General features: G+C 55.2%; 5 protein-coding genes across 5 annotated transcripts; 2 read left to right on the forward strand and 3 right to left on the reverse strand.

Annotated features, from left to right (window-relative positions):
- Positions 1 to 860: 860 nt before the first annotated feature.
- PpBr36_03831 (uncharacterized protein) lies at positions 861 to 4,256 on the reverse strand (the record flags this gene model as incomplete). The annotated part of the gene is made up of 1 exon (XM_029891000.1): positions 861 to 4,256. The coding sequence occupies one exon, from the start codon at positions 4,254 to 4,256 to the stop codon at positions 861 to 863; it is 3,396 nt and encodes a 1,131-aa protein (XP_029754021.1).
- A 5,099-nt stretch (positions 4,257 to 9,355) lies between these two features.
- PpBr36_03832 (uncharacterized protein) lies at positions 9,356 to 9,859 on the forward strand (the record flags this gene model as incomplete). Its single annotated transcript, XM_029891001.1, has 1 exon — positions 9,356 to 9,859. One exon carries the CDS (start codon positions 9,356 to 9,358, stop codon positions 9,857 to 9,859), a length of 504 nt encoding a protein of 167 aa, XP_029754018.1.
- A 491-nt stretch (positions 9,860 to 10,350) lies between these two features.
- Positions 10,351 to 11,505, reverse strand: PpBr36_03833 (uncharacterized protein; the record flags this gene model as incomplete). The annotated part of the gene is made up of 3 exons (XM_029891002.1): positions 10,351 to 11,138; positions 11,230 to 11,378; positions 11,462 to 11,505. 3 exons carry the CDS (start codon positions 11,503 to 11,505, stop codon positions 10,351 to 10,353), a joined length of 981 nt encoding a protein of 326 aa, XP_029754019.1.
- Positions 11,506 to 12,154: 649 nt separating this feature from the next.
- PpBr36_03834 (uncharacterized protein) lies at positions 12,155 to 14,870 on the forward strand (the record flags this gene model as incomplete). Its single annotated transcript, XM_029891003.1, has 4 exons — positions 12,155 to 12,289; positions 12,401 to 13,056; positions 13,637 to 13,691; positions 13,791 to 14,870. 4 exons carry the CDS (start codon positions 12,155 to 12,157, stop codon positions 14,868 to 14,870), a joined length of 1,926 nt encoding a protein of 641 aa, XP_029754016.1.
- A 389-nt stretch (positions 14,871 to 15,259) lies between these two features.
- Positions 15,260 to 16,562, reverse strand: PpBr36_03835 (uncharacterized protein; the record flags this gene model as incomplete). Its single annotated transcript, XM_029891004.1, has 3 exons — positions 15,260 to 16,125; positions 16,205 to 16,314; positions 16,387 to 16,562. 3 exons carry the CDS (start codon positions 16,560 to 16,562, stop codon positions 15,260 to 15,262), a joined length of 1,152 nt encoding a protein of 383 aa, XP_029754017.1.
- Between the last annotated feature and the right edge of the window lie 538 nt (positions 16,563 to 17,100).

Consider the following 17,100-nt stretch of genomic DNA (forward strand, 5'->3'; position numbering starts at 1 on the left):
AATAGCTTGGAAAGATTAAACTAAAAAAAAAGTAAGAAATGTACAAGAGGCCAAAACACGCCTTGTGTTCCAGTTGGACATGGCTGGTGTCATCGAGTTCATGCATTGCATGAAGCAGCTTGGCACAGTTTATGTATATCGCGATTTGAAGATACATCTCAACGACGACCAGGAGACTTATCGCCAGTACTTTGCTAAGAGTTTCCACTTTGGCCGATCGTACTTGTAATCCCACTCATAATTTTGATTTGGTTGCCCAACTTCAGCCGCAACACGGAGGTACCGATTTACCAACACAGGATGGTTTTAACATTTTGTGGATAGACTCCTTCACAGCATCATAAATCGAATCCTCAAGGGAGACCGTATCTCGATGTAAACTCTATGTATCCCTAAACAAAAAACCCAAAGCCAAACCCAAGAGATAACAAAATAGAAATGCAAACTAAGCCCATTAAGGCCCTCAGCGTGTACGTGCGCCCAAATATATTTAATATTCAGTAACCAGACTAGCTTACCCATTTAGTTTACATTTCTAGCACTATCATGGATATTTAGAGGCAGCGCTCGATGGGAGCTGGTTCTTTGCAGTGTGATGCTGAAGATGCTTTCCTTAATTCCAGCATCGTATGTCAGCATACAGCCCATATGTCAGCCTGTTGCAAGCAATTTATAAGCATGATTAATCATGGGATATTTTGGAACGCAAGCTTTTCATGCTTTTTCAAAAGTCTTGGTCTCCCCTTGTCACGCCTGTTGAAAAGCAGCTCACTCCAGAGGTAAGCCGCGACATCACAAACACCTCATCCGCATACCCTCTGCGAAGCCCACATACGCCCTCATGTAACCGCCTTTCTACCTCATATCCACTCCTCTCTTCTCCAGAATCCCACACACTTCCCCATCAGCCCGCTTCCAATGACATCAAACCCTTGACGAATGGCAAGGCTCCTGCGCTCTGTCTTCTCCGTCTCAAACACCAGCCCGCTCCGTCCGGGATTGTCATTGTCGTATTTGGCCGCAAAGAAATCCAGCAGCTTCACGGTCGGGTTTCTACCGACCGCCTCTTCGCCGCCCTTCTCCGCCGCCGCACGCAGCCGCGCCACCCACTCGCGCTGCCCAACCTCTTCAAACTCCAGCCCGCAATCGGGCCGCCGCAGCGCCGGGAGCAGCTCGTCCGCCCACGAGAACGTCCGTGGGTTGAGGACGTGGTACACCACATGGGCGCCATCCTCCTCCTCATCCTCCTCCTCCTCCTCTGCCGCTGCCGCTGCCGCGTCCCCAAACCGCCTCGCCACTCCACTCAGCTCCAGCACCGCCCGCGCACACACGTCGACCGGGATCCAGCTCGGCCTCTCGTCCAGCCTCGGCAACGCCCCGATCGTCTCGGCAGCCCTCAGCATAAGCGGGACCGCCTCGCTGGCGCTCCACCGCCCTCCCTCGCTGTCCCCCACCACCTGCCCCGTCCGCAGCACGCGGAACGCCGCCGCCCCGCCGCCCGCCTCCTCCGCCGCCCGCCGCACCACGTGCTCCGCCACCCACTTGGACCGCGCGTACCCCATCCCCTGCGCGTGCCGCGGGTCCGCCACGTACCGCTCCGCCACGCGCGCGGGCAGCGGCGTGCCTCCCGCCGCCGACACGGACGACACGAACGCGAAGCGTGCCGGTCGGCAGAAGGGGACGGACAGGGCGATGCGCACGAGGTTCTGCACGCCGGCAATGTGCGTCGCAGCAAAGGACGACACCCCCAGGTTGAAGTTGACGGCCCAGGCGGCGTGGATCACCCCCGTCAGCGTGCCGCGCAGGTCGGATAGTGTGGTGCCGGCGAGGCCCAGGTCCGGACGGGACAGGTCGGACGGCAGCGCCGTGATCTTGGCGGCGTGGGCGGGCGCGAGGGAGCCGCTGAGTCCGCGGTCTGATAGCGCGGTTGCGATGCGTGCCGTCGCGGCTTCTGTGTCTGGAGCGCGGACGAGGCAGTATACGTGGCGGATGTGGGGCTGCGCGAGGAGCTGGGCGAGTATGTGTGCGCCCAGAGAGCCCGTGGCGCCGGTGAGGAGGATGGCGTCGGATTCTGGGGTTTTGTCGCCCGGGACGAAGGGGTCGAAGTTGCCGTACTTGGCGACGAGGTCGTACATGACCGTGCAAGGGTCGTCGTCCGGGGCCGCGGTGGGCGGCAGGGAGAGGTGTGAGGCGCGGGCTTCCAAGGTGGCTAGGTGCGAGGCCAGCTGGTTGATGCTTGGGTGTTCAAAGACGATGTTTTGTCCCAGCACGGCGCCGCCGAGGTCCAGTTGGCGCATCATGTGGCTCCGTGCCCTGATGCTCTGCAGGCTGTCCATTCCGGCGCTGAAGAAATCCGTGTCGGGCTGGAGTGTTTTGAAGCCCATTCGGTCGCGGAACAGCGCGGTCAAGTATCCCACGTAGCCCTCCGAGTCCATGTTTTGTTGAACCTGGCTGTGACCGCTGCCTACCGGTGCGCCAGCCGAACCGGCCACGCCGCCTTCGAACCGGGCGTACGCGGCATCGATCAGGTCCGCAAACCGCTTGTACGACGCGGCGCGGATGATGGTCCCCTTGTCCGTCCGGGGGTAGTCGGCGTCGGCCTCCAGCACCTCGACCATGTCCCTGTCGATCTGCGCAAACTTCTCGGCGTTGTCGTTGGCCAGCTGTATGCTGGGCCAGATGGCATCCAGGTATCGGTCCCGCGTCCACGCGCCCGGCACCTTGTCGCTCTTGACGACCAGCAGCCCGGGAAAGGCCCTCCCGGCACCAAAGATCAGACACTGGTGCACCAGCTCGCTCTGCGATATGGTGCCCTCCATTGGAACCGGCAGCACCTTTTCCCCGTTGACGAGAGCGAGACGGTCGTCCAGCCGACCGACGTGCTTCCAGGCGTCCGGGATGGTCGGGTGCGGCACGAACGTGTCCCGGGTGCGGTACGAGTTGGGCGCCAGCTCGTCGCTGTTGGACATGACCTTCGTCTCGAGCCCGTCGAGCACCACGCACTCGTACTGCCCGTCCCCGAGCGGGTCCATGTGGATGAAGGGCCTGGCCCTGGGCAGCAGCCGCATGTAGTTCCAGGTCTTGTCGCCCGGTGGCCGTGTCGACATCATCAACTGGCCCATCTCGGTCTGGCCGTAGTGCGCCACGAGGTTGACGCCATGCTCCACCAGCAGGTCTCCCAGGTCGTCTGGGCACGCGGCCCCGGCGTAGACGACCATCTTGCAGCGGGCAAGCGCGGCGAGGCCCTCGGGCGTCTCGGCGAGGATCTTGAGGACGTACGGAACGCAGTTGAACGTCTCGGGCTTGATGTGGTCCAGACCCTCGACCAGGCTGGCGCTCGTCATGGGGATCGACGCGTTGTACAGCGCCATGCACCTCCCGGCCACGATGGACCGGAAGGTGTTGGCCAGCCCACTGTTGTGGAACAGCGGCAGCGTGACAAACGCCCGCATGCCGCTTCCTAGAGCATAGTTGCCCAGGCATGCGCGGTGGGATTGGAAGATGGGCTTCGGCAGCCCCGTGCTGCCTGACGAGTGCACAATGAAAGCGACGGCGTTTGCTTGGTCTTTGATTTCCGTCTGCTTTTGGAACTGCTCTCCCGTTGATTGACGTGAGTATATCGACTTGCCCACAATGTCCCAGGTTTCAAGGTCGCGCCCGGCTTCCCGGATGGCCTTGACCGTGTCGGCAAACCTGGATGTCGTGAGCATACGGGTACACTCGGTCTTCTCGAGGAGCGACGCGTAGGCCTCAACTGCCAACCTCGTCGAGAGGAAAAGCACTCCAAACCCCATCCGCGAGAGAGCGAGCATGGAAATGGCGTAGTCTAGATCAGAAGGGCCCAATAGAGCCACCACCTCGCTCTTGGAGCTTTGTCTATGCTGATGACCCCCCCAAATTATCGTCAACGCCAGCTGCACCCAAGACAATGACGGGACGGGGGGAAATACCTTGGGCGTCAGGCCAAGTCTACTCAGTTCCTTGGCCGCCTCGTCAGCGTAGGCGTCTAGGTCGCGCGCTGTGTACTCGATCCAGTCGGCGCATCTTGTGCGGGAATTGGGGTATGTGATGAGCGGCGTGTCTGGGATGGTGGCTGCACGGTCTCTGATCAGGTCATCCACCGTCGTAAATCGGGTTGTCTTGTGGACTCCGTTAACTGGTGATGATGGAGAGGAATCATCGATTTTGCTGGCAGCAGCAATGATGGTGTTTGCCAACTCGGCTGGCCCAGGAATTTCAACCAGCGTTGCTGGCATGTTCTATGAGGAAGAGTACAAAAAAAGACAAATTCGCTTGAATATAGATTGAGTAATAGGATAACACTAACTATAAAGCGCATATACCGGATTTATAAACTTTTTCAAGGGTCAGACACATGCCAATCCAGTAATCATCTCAACAGGCCTCGGGTTGGACTCACATTTGTATCCATGGTTTACTCTGATCTTTTCTTACGAAGCCGGCGGGTCCGGAGCTCGTCCCGGGCGACCGATGAGCGGCCCACCGACATCGCTGGGAACAAAGGGTCCGAGTTAACCATATGTGGAGTGGAGAGTAGGAAATCAAGTATTCGCAGGACACCCCGAATAATCAATCATCCATCGCGGAGACGCAGCCGGAAAAGTACCGAGTCAGGATCGGCATATAAGGATGCAGTTAGTAACTTGCGGGGGATCAGTATGCACTACCCTTGCAAGCCGTGCCCCAACTTCTCCGCATCGGGTGACGGATTCAGGGGTTGGTCTGAACTTGGCGACCATACAATGGTCAGGACCCTGAAATGGTCAGTTTTACCGAATTTTTTGTCTTTTTTTGGTTTTTTTTTTTAGTTAGATCTTAAATCGCTTCATTCGGTTCCATGTTGGTTGCCTCGTTGGGGTTTAATTCGTGGCCTTGGTGAGCCGCAAAATGTGTTTTGTTTTGACAAGGAGGGGGTAACGCGCAGCTATCACCCGCCCTCTCCTGCCCCCAAGGGACCGCACTGCCATTGGCCTACATATTAAGGCTGCGATGAGGCTAAATTTAATTGCGATTAGGCTAGTTCAGCGATCCAACCAATAAGGCTTTTACATTGTGGCGGTAAATTGTGGAGTCACATTATGGCGTTACCCCTCGCAACGTGTGTACGTAATACAACGCCTCCACTCGGATCAGGCCGCAATCATAAATATTTGGGTTGCGCCACGAGTGTTCGACTCAACATGGCCCCACGACACATGCCGCTACGCGTCATGGATGAACTAACGGATATAGAAGAGCTGAGAAGGCGGCTGCGAGAGTCAGAGCAACTCTTGGAGCATGAGCGGCAACTCAGGGAGCAACAACAGCAACGCGCGGATGTGCTGGAACAAGCAACCCAACAGACTACACTTGACGAATATATCGATGCCTGCCATTCTTTGGTTTTCTCCAACTTCAGGATTGAACAGGACCAGAAACTGACCTCGAAAGGATCCATCACCAACCCGCGAAATAAATGGTGTCCCACACATATCCAGCCATGGTCAGACTTTATTCAGCAGCAGAGAATAACATTCGGAACACTTTACGACATTTTCCCCACCGACAGTCGTGTTTTCGAAACTCGAATTTTCCTTTCCGGCTTAGGAAGAAGGATTTCGTTGCGCAGCATAGCAGACGAAAAAACACTCGAATCCTTCTTGCACAACAGCGTTGAACATCCCGTCCAAGAGATTATAGACCAGCTCAAACAGGTGGAAGGTGTTAAAGACGTGTTTGACCTGGGAAACGGAATAATTTTCGAAAATCACCCACATGCCATCAGCGACCTTGCAGAGGAGGTAATCCACCGCGATACCCCATCACCACCGACTACTCCAAACCATCATCTCGATCTAAACAAACTACGACCCGATCAGATCTGCGTTTACCGATCCGACGATGCGGGCTCGGAAAGACGCTCAATGATCTATGTTTCCGAGTACAAACCACCTCACAAGCTAACTGCGCCGCACCTCCGTCTTGGTTTACGCCCGATGAATATTTACAAAGAAGTGGTTAACCGGAAGACCGTCCCAACGTCGATAGACCCAGACGCACGCTTCCAATATCACGCCGAAAGGCTAACTGCAGCCGCCATCACGCAAACCTACCACTACATGATTGAAGGGGGACTCGAATATGGTCTGTTAACAACGGGCGAGGCCATCGTGTTTCTTAAAATCGACTGGGCCGAGCCCGAAACGCTTTTCTATCACCTTGCAGAGCCCGATGCTGAAGTTTTGGCCCATCCGGGCCATTTTCATTTGTGTACGGCAGTCGGTCAGTATTTGGCCTTTAGTCTTATGGCGCTGGGTTTGCCAGGTGGAAGACGGTTGCGCGAGCAAGAAGAGCGCCACCAGGCTACCCAAAAGCTCAAGACGTGGGCGGAAGATTTCGAGACGACGTTACGATCGATTCCGGAGGACGAGCGACGCGCGCCCGACAGTTCACCTGGCTACCAGCCTGAAACATATAAGGATGTCGATCGATCGCCGTACCTTATCCGGAGAAGAAGACGTCAGTATGTGGGAGATGAGCCCAGAAAGGAAGACAAATATAGAGAGCCGGGAGAATCATCAGACGATGAATCAACACGGGATTTGCCAGAGACGCCGAGTCCGGCGGAACGGCGGAGACGAGACGGTCAAGGGGGTCAGGGAACTCGACGCAGCGCGCGGATTCTAGCCCGACGGCCCCGGGGTGGGGGCGAAGGAGCAAGCAACGAGCAAGATAGGCCATATTGCACCCAAAAGTGCTTGTCAGGGCTCGTCAACGACGGGTTCCTCGATGCAAAATGTCCCAACGTGGCGCTGCACAACAGGCAACCCAGCTCTACCCGCCATCCAATAAACCAGGCCAAATTCGTCCATCTCCTCTTCGAGCAGCTAAAACGATCACTTGACCGTGGCGTCACGCCGTTGGGGCAAGGGGGTGCACGCGGCGTATTATTCAAGGTCTCTCTGCTTGACTACGGCTACACCTTTGTCGGCAAGGGAACAGTCAAGGCATTTGTCAAAGACCTTGAGCACGAGGCGGCGATTTACAAACGCCTGCATCCCATCCAAGGTACACGTGTGCCCGTCTTCCTCGGGGTCGTCGACCTCCGGTTGATGAACAAGATATACTACTATGACCACCGGGTCTACATAATACACATGACGTTTTTGTCGTGGGGCGGATGCGACCTCGACGATGCAGCGATCATGGGTGTCGGGGAGGAAAAGCTCGAAGAGACGGCAATGCGGTCGTTGCGTGCAATGCATCAGCTGGGAGTGGCCCATCGAGATGTGCGAGGGGCGAACATGCTTTTCAATGCCGAGGTTGGCGGTGTTATGATGATTGACTTTGAAAGAGCACTACTCCTGGAGCGACCTCGACCTCCATTAGCTAAGCTGGTGCCGAACAAACGAGGACGGAAGTCGGACATGGTAAAATCCACCAAGTCGACAGGGGAGTCGGGTGATCGAGGTCGGATCAGCAGGTTTCTTTCCGAGGACATCGGGTCGATGAAGACGGTCTTTGACATTGAAAGGGCGCCAAGATTTTTGCACTAATGATTAATCTCTGTAGCGTTGAAATTACACAGCATGACTTTGAAAGACTGGGCGTGTGATAAAAACGCGACTTTGGGATAACCTGACATGGAAAGTCAGGATTTTTTTTTTTTTTTACCAGCCCCAGGCCATTGTCGTATTTACCCTGCCACTTGTCGTCTCCCTCGCCACTAGCTCTCGCCGTCGAGGTTCCCGTCTGTCTGTCTCTTGTACATTTTTGGTGCTTCGTGCTTTCGCCAGATGTTTCAGCAGCGCTGACGAGGCTGCAGACTTGGAAGGGTAAGATCTGAGATATCACGACAAAACCTCCAATCGCTTATGGAGAAGGGGGCACACCTTGGGGTTTAGTACAGATCTGCGTTGAACAAATCACTTTCCGGTCTTGTGTGGACTTTTCCACTGCTTGCGGGTAGATGATTGAAGACGGGATGGAATGGTTTAGACGTATTGTTTGGTTATGGTATGAGGAAAACGAACTTGACGCGTCCACGGGGCGGAGGCAAAATTGACTTGCAGCATCTGTATGAAAATTCCGAACTTGAAATGAATGCTGACAGCATTCCGTCTTTTGCTGGATAATCATGTTACATGTATTTGGGCGCATTGTGTTATCCCCTTATTGTTTAATTCCCCTTCGTAACCATTGTCAATAAGCGTCTGTACGATACTCCCTTCTTTGTTCATTGCTTATCGGCGACGTTGCTCTTGGTCTTACAGACCGGCATTGTGAAGGGTAAGCGTACACCTAACTGCCAACTTTTAACACACCTGCCTCCCCCGACCAAGGGTTTCCGGTATGTTTTCTTTTTAATAAGGTTGTCCCCACCAACCAGGGACAAATTAAACGAATTACCAGCAAAACGGTGTTTTGTTTTTATTCTATTTCGTTAAGCCTTGGTGATGTAAGCTTAATCGACGTTTATCACTTGTTTAATTTTGGCAATAGCAGCTCTGGACAATGGGCAAAAGAGCAAGATGACAAAGGCAATCCATACGTATTACAGCAGTGTGTTGAATGATTTACAGGCTACTACAGGTGTTCGGTAAGACCAGAGGATTGGGCAGGTATCAGGAAGGCCAGACACGTTTACCCTTACTACACAATAGGAGATACTGCCTGCAAAACCTACCGGATTGTGGCATTACAAACAAGTGCTAAGAAAAGCACAACGCATATAGCAGGTAGTATTTTGCAATGCCTGCTAGGGCAGATGGTCAACTTTCTTTTCTCAAAAAGAAAAGAAAAAAAAGGGAAGAAAAAAAAAGATTTAGACGTATTGCGCATATTACGCCGAGGACACAGTTTATATAAAGTCATGCTTACTATGATATCAATAGATTAATTTCAGCTTTGCTTAGGGCCAATCAATCTCTGAACGGCCCTGGCTTTTACCTAAGAAAAAATTGTGACTTCATGCCCTTTATCAAAACCCTTGCGTAGACTAGGCGTAGCTGAAATACAAAAAACCAGGATCGCATTGCGCATCCCGAAATGACCGCTATGCCTTCTCAATTCAACATATTACGCATTACCGCCCCGCAGTTTTTTTTTTTTTTTTGATTAATGTACAGTATAGCCAGCTCCCTCACATATTAGACCCTCTATGCTTATGGACCCAGCAGCATGACTGACTCGAGTAAACTCGCACCAAGAGCTGCCTGAGCCAAAAGGTATATAGTGAGCTTCTAGACTTGTTTCTCAAGACAGGAATACACTTACCTCAGGTATTCGCCTTGTTCATCTCGTTGAATTACAGTAGTTCAAACTTTGGGCACGCCTCAAAGAGTCCCAAATCAGAATGCGTCTCAGCGCCTCAGTTTCAAGTGCTAGCCTCGTGCTATCACTAATAGGCGGGTCTGTAGCTTCACCATACACCGTCTTTCGAGCCGACTCTCGCACCCCTGGTCAGATCAAACGTTCCGGCGGCTTCATGAGTTTGGGAGCCACTTATGGATTGGGGGAAGACTACAGTATCACGCCCATACGGCATGTCGGTATGGATGAATCGGATTATAATTATCGTAGAGATCCTTGGATATCAACAACTGCGGATCGCGAGTATGCCATCTCCCATGCCAAGCGAAGGGCGCTTGGCGCTACATGGCATATTTATCACATTAGCACGTCAGGGCTGCGCCTTATTGACATGAAAGAAGAGCACCAAAAGGCTGGCGAGAGTTACAGGCGTGCACACGAGCAGGAGTACCTCGTGCCTCATAGGATTTCTTGGGCGCATATCGACGGGTGGGATGTCATCGACGGAAGCGGGAAAATAACATATGTCGCTAATAACGATCGTTAGTTGTCGCGTCTTGTACTCTGCTATTTAGCATTTCTTCTCTCTTAAGCTCTTCGGGCGACAATCGCCTTTTGTTGGCAATTATTTATCGATCAATGTCAAGTCAGGACCCAGACTCTTGTTTCCGTCACTCGGCTGTATTCCATGGCCATCCTGCCCAAACAGCTGTTGTCCCCGGGTTTTTGTATGTGGAGCATATCGTACCAGACTGCCGATATGCAGCGAGCAATGGGTATTACGGTATTACCACACTGCTCCCATCAGAAGCGGCTTTGGTTGGCTGCTCAGTGGTTCATGCAGCTGCGCACCGATAAAGGAAAGTGGGGCACGTTCGGGCTACGATATTAAATCATGGCTCGTAAAAGTTTAGCAAGATAGCATTTGTGCCGTATACCAGTCTTGCGGGATAAGGGGTAACGACGCGCTATCTATATGACAGTGATCCATAAGCTCTATGTATAGTCTAGTATGCCAAAGCGCCACTCTTCCCACACTCACTTCCTGGCTGCTTCATTCCTGATCCTCAAATCCACCGCCGCGACAACACAATAAATAGCATCCAGCGTCGGGGTACTAAGCCCCAGCTCCTTCGCCTTCCTGGCCGGATACCCGAGTATAACCTCGACCTCCATCGGCCTCCCATGCTTGGCGTCCTCGTACATGCTGCTGTAGATGGTGTGCATCCCCAGGATCTTCCGCATCAGCCTCGCGACCAGCTCCTCCTTGTCCAGCGGCACGCCCAGGGCCCTCGCGACGTCGACCGCCTCGCCCATCAGCCTCTCCGTCATGGGCGTGGCGCCCTCGGTCGACGAGAGCCAGGCGTGCGTGTCCAGCCCCGTCAGCGTCGTGAGCGCGTTCCACGCCACGTTCCACACCACCTTCTCCCAGCGCTGCACCTGCACGTTCTCCACGACCTGGAACGCCGTGCCGCCCGCCGTCAGCAGGCCCGCGAACCCGTCCAGCTTGGCCTTTTCGACGGCGCCGTCTACCGCATCGTTGGGGAAGAGCCCGATCTGCATGTCTTCGGATTTGGTGTGGGCGATGACGCCCGGCGCCGACTGCCGCGCTCCCACCCACGTCACGCACGACAGGATCGTGGCGGACGGGAAGGCCGCGCGGAAGGGCTCCTCGTTGCCGACGCCGTTCTGGATGATGACGATCGTGGTGCGCGCCGGGTCGACGGCTGGCGAGAGCTGTGGTGGCACCGCGCCTTGGTCGATGGCCTTGTGGGCGCAGACTATATAGTCGAACTTGGAGTTTGCGTCGGCCGGTGTTTGGACAACTTTTGTTTTGTTGAGAAAAGGGGGGGAGGAAGGTAAGGTTAGCTAATGGAAAAGTGGGTGAAAACTTGCAAAAGATGATGGTCGACGCACCCTGGTACGGCTTCACTATATGCTTGCCGTGGTTTTCACTGTCGATGGAGATGCCATTGGCCTTGACGGCCTCGTAGTTTGACCGTGCCACCACCGTCAGACGGACATTGGGTGATCGGCTGAGGATAAAGGCGTAGAAGGACCCGATGCTGTTGCGGGAGTCGCCAGTGTCAGTTGGTTGTCTGTCAAGGGCTGCATAGCACTTGGTTGGTTCTAGTAGTTGTTGACTCACGCCCCAAGGCCATACAGCATCACATCGATTTGTTTGCCAGTCATGATTATGGAGTTTCTATTGATATCGATATCGCAGACTCTTTTGTCTCCCAGTTTCTTATTTTCAACTTGAGCTACTTGGCAAGTCACAGAAAGACAAAATTCATTCGTCACTCTGCCTTCCAAGATTGTGCCTGCGCTGACTGATTGCTCCTTGGCCAAGCTGTCAATGGTGGGGTAAACAATCACCGGTTACCGGCGGATGTTTTTTGAGATTTCTCCAACGTCGAGACCCTGATCCGGTCCAATCTGCTAGGTCTATCCCGCTCGCATGAGGAACGGGGTGCGTCGTGGGGGTTAGCTTTGGTTGGGGGAACGGGTTTCGTCGGATCCAGACCGAGTCAGCGGGGAATTCGCGGGTTCTGAGCAGTTAGACGACAGGCGGCGGGTCCTTGATGGTGCGGATATTGCAAACCACCCCTGATGGAAAACCGATCCTCTACGATTTGTCTGGGGCAGTATCCAGTCATTTCGACACGGGAGCAGTGCAACCGCGGGAATGAGGTGGGGGCGTGCATGTACTTTGTAAGTTTGTCGTTCGATGGACTGACTAACTTGTTTGTCGATCAAAGCCCAGTCTTTACCTGTCAAGCGAGCCAACTTCTACCAGACCCTCACTTTTCCACGCCTGACAGTCTGTTCAAGACCAAAGATGCCTAATCCTTTCCTCGAGAAACTTTTCTCCCTCGACGGTCGCCTCGCCGTCGTGACGGGTGGAACAAGGGGTATCGGCCAGGCCATGGCCGTTGCGCTTGCAGAGGCTGGCGCCGACATTATTTTAATTCAGGTGCGTGCGAGCCAGCACTTTACTGTAGATTGGTCCTTTTTCGCAAGGTCCCGTCTTTTGAGAAATGATCAAAAGCACCAAGTAACTAAATCCCACTTACACATGCCACAGCGTGATGAAAGCAACCTCGAGACAAAATCCCAAATCGAAGCCCTCGGCCGCAAAGCAACCGTCTACACCTGCGACCTCTCATGCCAAGAATCCGTCGAGCAGCTGGCACCAAAGATCCTCGCCGATGGCCACGACGTATCCATCCTCGTGACGTGCGCAGGCATCCAAAGGCGCCACCCAGCACACGTGTTCCCCATGAGCGACTGGGACGAGGTTCTCCAAGTGAACCTGAAAACCGTGTGGACGCTGGACCGGGATTTCGGCGGCTACATGCTCACGCGGCCCGCCGACCCGACGACGGGCCACCGCGGGAGCGTCATCAACGTCGCGTCGCTCGTCTCCTTCCAGGGCGGCATCACGGTGCCGGCGTACGCGGCGGCCAAGGGCGGCATCGCGCAGCTGACCAAGGCCCTGAGCAACGAGTGGGCGAGCAAGGGCGTCAACGTGAACGCCATTGCGCCGGGCTACGTCGCCACCGACATGAACGAGGCTCTGCTCAAGGACGAGGCGAGGGCGGCGAGCATTCTGGCTAGGATCCCGGCTGGACGGTGGGGCAATGCGGATGACTTCAAGGGCGCGACGGTGTTTTTGGCGGGGAGGGGCAGCTTGTACGTTTCGGGCGAGCTTTTGACTGTCGATGGCGGATGGATGGGGAGGTAAACACCATCAGCGAAAATGTCTAGTGATGCCATCATGACTTTTTGTCGCAGGGACCTCGACTCGCGGGCTGCACATGCAAGAAGAAAAAAAAAAAAAAAAAAAAAAAAAAAAAAACAAACGTGGGGATTTGCAGTTGTGAGGGGTACCTCCTCCACATCCTACCCCGTAACCCCCAATCATCCCCCGGGTCCATCCCACAACGAGCACGACCGACCGGCCCAGATGCTGAAGCGAGCGAGTGCAGAAGCGGGGAATGTTGACAGCGAGCTCGGATGTACAGCCCGCTGTCGGAAAAGCTAACTTTTTTGCTCTCTCTTTGTCGTGCCGTAGTAACCTTATTTTGGTATAGAATTAAACAAAAGTAAGCCATGATAAACAAATAAATCAATTAAAAATTTGCTCTGATAACATCCATACCTGTACCAGTTAATTTTATAACAAAACTCGACTCAAAAGAATTCCCCACCATCGTCAACCCCGCAATAAACAAAATAGTTTTTCTGCCTGTTGACAAAAACATCACCGTCCTACTCGTCTCCGTGATTAGCTCACGTCATTCATATTAACAAACACCAGAATAATGACAACAATAAAAGCATCAGTCCTTCACGGACCGAAGGACCTGCGCATTGTAAGTCCGACCTCCCCTCCAAAACACCAAACCTAACCCCCCCCCCCCGCCAACTGCACCCACTCACTGACACCCTCCCGCTCTCTTGATCAACGACAGGAGGAGCGCACGATCCCGCCGCCGGGCGCAGGCGAGGTGCAGGTCTCGATCCGCGCGACGGGCATCTGCGGCTCCGACATGCACTACTACGTGCACGGGGCCAACGGCGACTTCAAAGTGCGCGAGCCGCTGTCCCTGGGCCACGAGTCGGCCGGCGTGGTCGAGGCGGTCGGACCCGACGTCACGGACCTGCAGGTGGGCGACCGCGTGGCCGTCGAGGTGGGCATCGCGTGCGACGAGTGCGACCTGTGCAGGACCGGGCGCTACAACCTCTGCAAGGGCATGAAGTTCCGGTCCAGCGCCAAGATCTTCCCCCACTTCCAGGGCACGCTGCAGGACCGCATCAACCACCCGGCGCGCCTGACCTACAAGCTCCCGGACTCGGCGTCGCTGGCCGAGGGCGCGCTGCTGGAGCCGCTGGGCGTCGCCATCCACGGCGTCCGGCGCGCCGGCGAGCAGAGGGGCCGGACGGCGCTCGTCATCGGCGCCGGCGCCGTCGGGCTGCTGACGGCCGCCGTGCTGCGCGTCGAGGGCGTCAGGTCCATCGCCATCGCGGACATTGTGCCCGAGCGCGTGCAGTTCGCCGTCGCCAACGGCTTCGCCGACAAGGCCGTCGTGGTGCCGGCCAAGCGCCTGCCGCCGACGGCCACGGCGGACGAGAAGCTGGCCCTGGCGCGCGAGACGGCCGCGCTGCTGAGCGCCGAGGGCAACGGCGGGGACGAGTACGGCACGACGTTTGAGTGCACGGGCGTCGAGTCGTGCGTGCAGGCTGCCATCTACGCCACGGGGCCCGGCGGCCGCGTCATGATGATCGGCATGGGCACGCCCGTCCAGACCGTGCCGCTGGGCGCCGCCGCCCTGCGCGAGGTGGACCTGCTGGGCGTGTTTCGCTACGCCAACACCTACCCGCGCGGCATCGAGCTGCTGGCCGGCAAGGCAAGCAACGGCATGCCCGACATCGGCCTGCTGGCGACGCAGAACGTCAAGGGGTTGGACAGGGCCGAGGATGCCTTTGCCATTGCGGCCAAGCCGGTGGATGCGGATGGGAATCTGGTGCTGAAGGTCATTATCGAGACTTGATTGTGCCGAGTAGACTGGGGTAGAAAAATGAAATTAATTGTTTAAAAAATTGATGTATGCGTTCCTTATCATGAGGTTGCGCCACCGGTATCATGAGGTGACTTTTGTTCCCCACTAGGCCTAGAGTCTAGCAAAGTTTGCTGTCGTCCAAGTCCTTGTTCTTTTGTTATCACGACCAAGACTAATTTGCATTCTATTTTTTTTTTTTTTATCTCCCTCTTCCTCTTTCTCTTTATCAGTTATTGTGCATTCAAATGTTTACTAACAACAATGTCGCCAAACAAGTTTCAATTCTAGTCTGTTCTAGTCTTCTAGAATCTCCCGCTGACAACTCGCCCATGCTTTTTTTTTAACGCTCTGATCAACAAGACAATAATCACACCCGCCATCTACCACTCCCGAATCGAACCGTCCGGTCCGTGAAACTCCTTGCACTGCCAGGGCTTTGTGTCCACGGCAATTCTGCGCACCATCTCCTCGTCAATCTCAATGCCCAACCCGTACCCGGTCGGCGCCGCCACGTACCCCTCCTTGATGTCAAACACCTCTGGCCTCTTGAGGTACGTCAGCAGGTCGATGTCGCCGGCCTCGGTGTTGTAGTGCATGCCCAGGCTCATCTCCAGGATGGCAAAGTTGGGCGCCGTCAGGGCGATCTGCATGCTGGCGGCAAAGGCCACGGGACCAAGCGGGCAGTGCGGGGCGATGGCGACGTCGTAGGCCTCGGCCATCTGGGCGATCCGGCGCGTCTCGCTTATGCCGCCGGCGTGGGCCAGGTCCGGCTGCAGGATGTCGACGCTGGCGTCCTCGAGGAACCGCTTGACGTCCCAGCGCGTGTACAGGCGCTCGCCAAAGGCGATGGGGCACGTCGTCTGCTTGGACAGCTGCTTGAGCGCCTCGGGGTGCTCGCACAGCAGCGGCTCCTCGATGAAGAGCGGCCGGTGCGGCTCCAGCGCCTTGGCCAGCTGCTTGGCCATGGCCTTGTGCAGCCGCCCGTGGAAGTCGAGCCCCGCGTCCAGCCCGAGCGACTTGACCACTTTCAGCCGCTCCACCGTCGAGTCCAGCACCGCTGGCGAGTCCACCCAGTTGGCGTCCTCGGTCGCGTTCATCTTGATGCACTTGAGCCCCTGCGCCACCCGCACCTTGGCGGCCGCCTCGACGTCTGATGGCCGATCCCCGCCGATCCAGCAGTAGACCTGGACCTTGTTGCGTACTTTACCGCCGAGGAGTTCGTATATGGGAACCTTGAGCTTGCGACCTGTGGGCACACGGGTATCATCAGCGTTGGTCTTTTGTTGTTGCATGCGGTCTGTCTGTAGATTCAAGCCGTCACATACCCTTGAGATCCCACAGGGCAATATCAACACCCGACAGAGCAGACATGAAGACGGGCCCGCCACGGTAGAAGCCATGCCTCCAGAACTTTTGCCAAATGTTCTCAATGTCACTACAAGTACCTCCTCTGTTGTTAGTTTCTTCTCGTGGGGCCAGCATGATCAAGACCGGACAAGAAACCTACCCTGCCTCCATGCCGATCAATCTCGGAATCATCTCCTCCAGTGTCCCTTCGACCGCGAGGTCGTGTCCTTCTAGTGTCGCCTCACCCCAGCCATACTCTCCGTCCTCGTCGGTAATCTTGACCATTAGCCATCGCGGCTTGACTCGAAAGTACTCGACTGTCTTGATTGGCGCCATTGTGGTTGTTTGTGAATGCGACCTTGTGAGGACACTGGTAGTATATCGTGCAAGTCAAGAGAGCCAGCAGTTGCTGGCAGTAAAGAACCTACCTGGTCCGGCTAACACCGCAAAAATTTGACCGGGAAATAAATCAACATGCTTCTCCTTTCGACCATCCCAGATACCTAGCTGCTACCCCCAACAACCACAGCACCTCAATCCCCGTCATCTTGGTCGCCGGTCACGCAGTTACCTTCCCCGCTCTTTTCCCCAACTTTTACCCCTCACGGTAGCATCTTATTTGTTATATTACTCGCGGATTTGTTGCCGAGTGTCATGAGATCACCGACATGCATTAAAGCCGTCAGGTAAGCCCTTTCCAAATCCAAGTTACCCCCACCACGCCCACCAGCTGTTGCGAGTGGGAGGTATGGTGGGGGGTTGATGGGTGCTGCTGATGGCGGCCGTTATTCTGCACGTATTCCCCTCTTCCCCCTGTTGCAAGTAACAGCTACATTTGGTATCCTTGACTTGTTTCTGGTCTGAACACCATACC

Source organism: Pyricularia pennisetigena, chromosome 3 (genome assembly GCF_004337985.1).
Source record: "Pyricularia pennisetigena strain Br36 chromosome 3, whole genome shotgun sequence".
NCBI classification, from domain to species: Eukaryota; Fungi; Ascomycota; class Sordariomycetes; order Magnaporthales; family Pyriculariaceae; genus Pyricularia; species Pyricularia pennisetigena.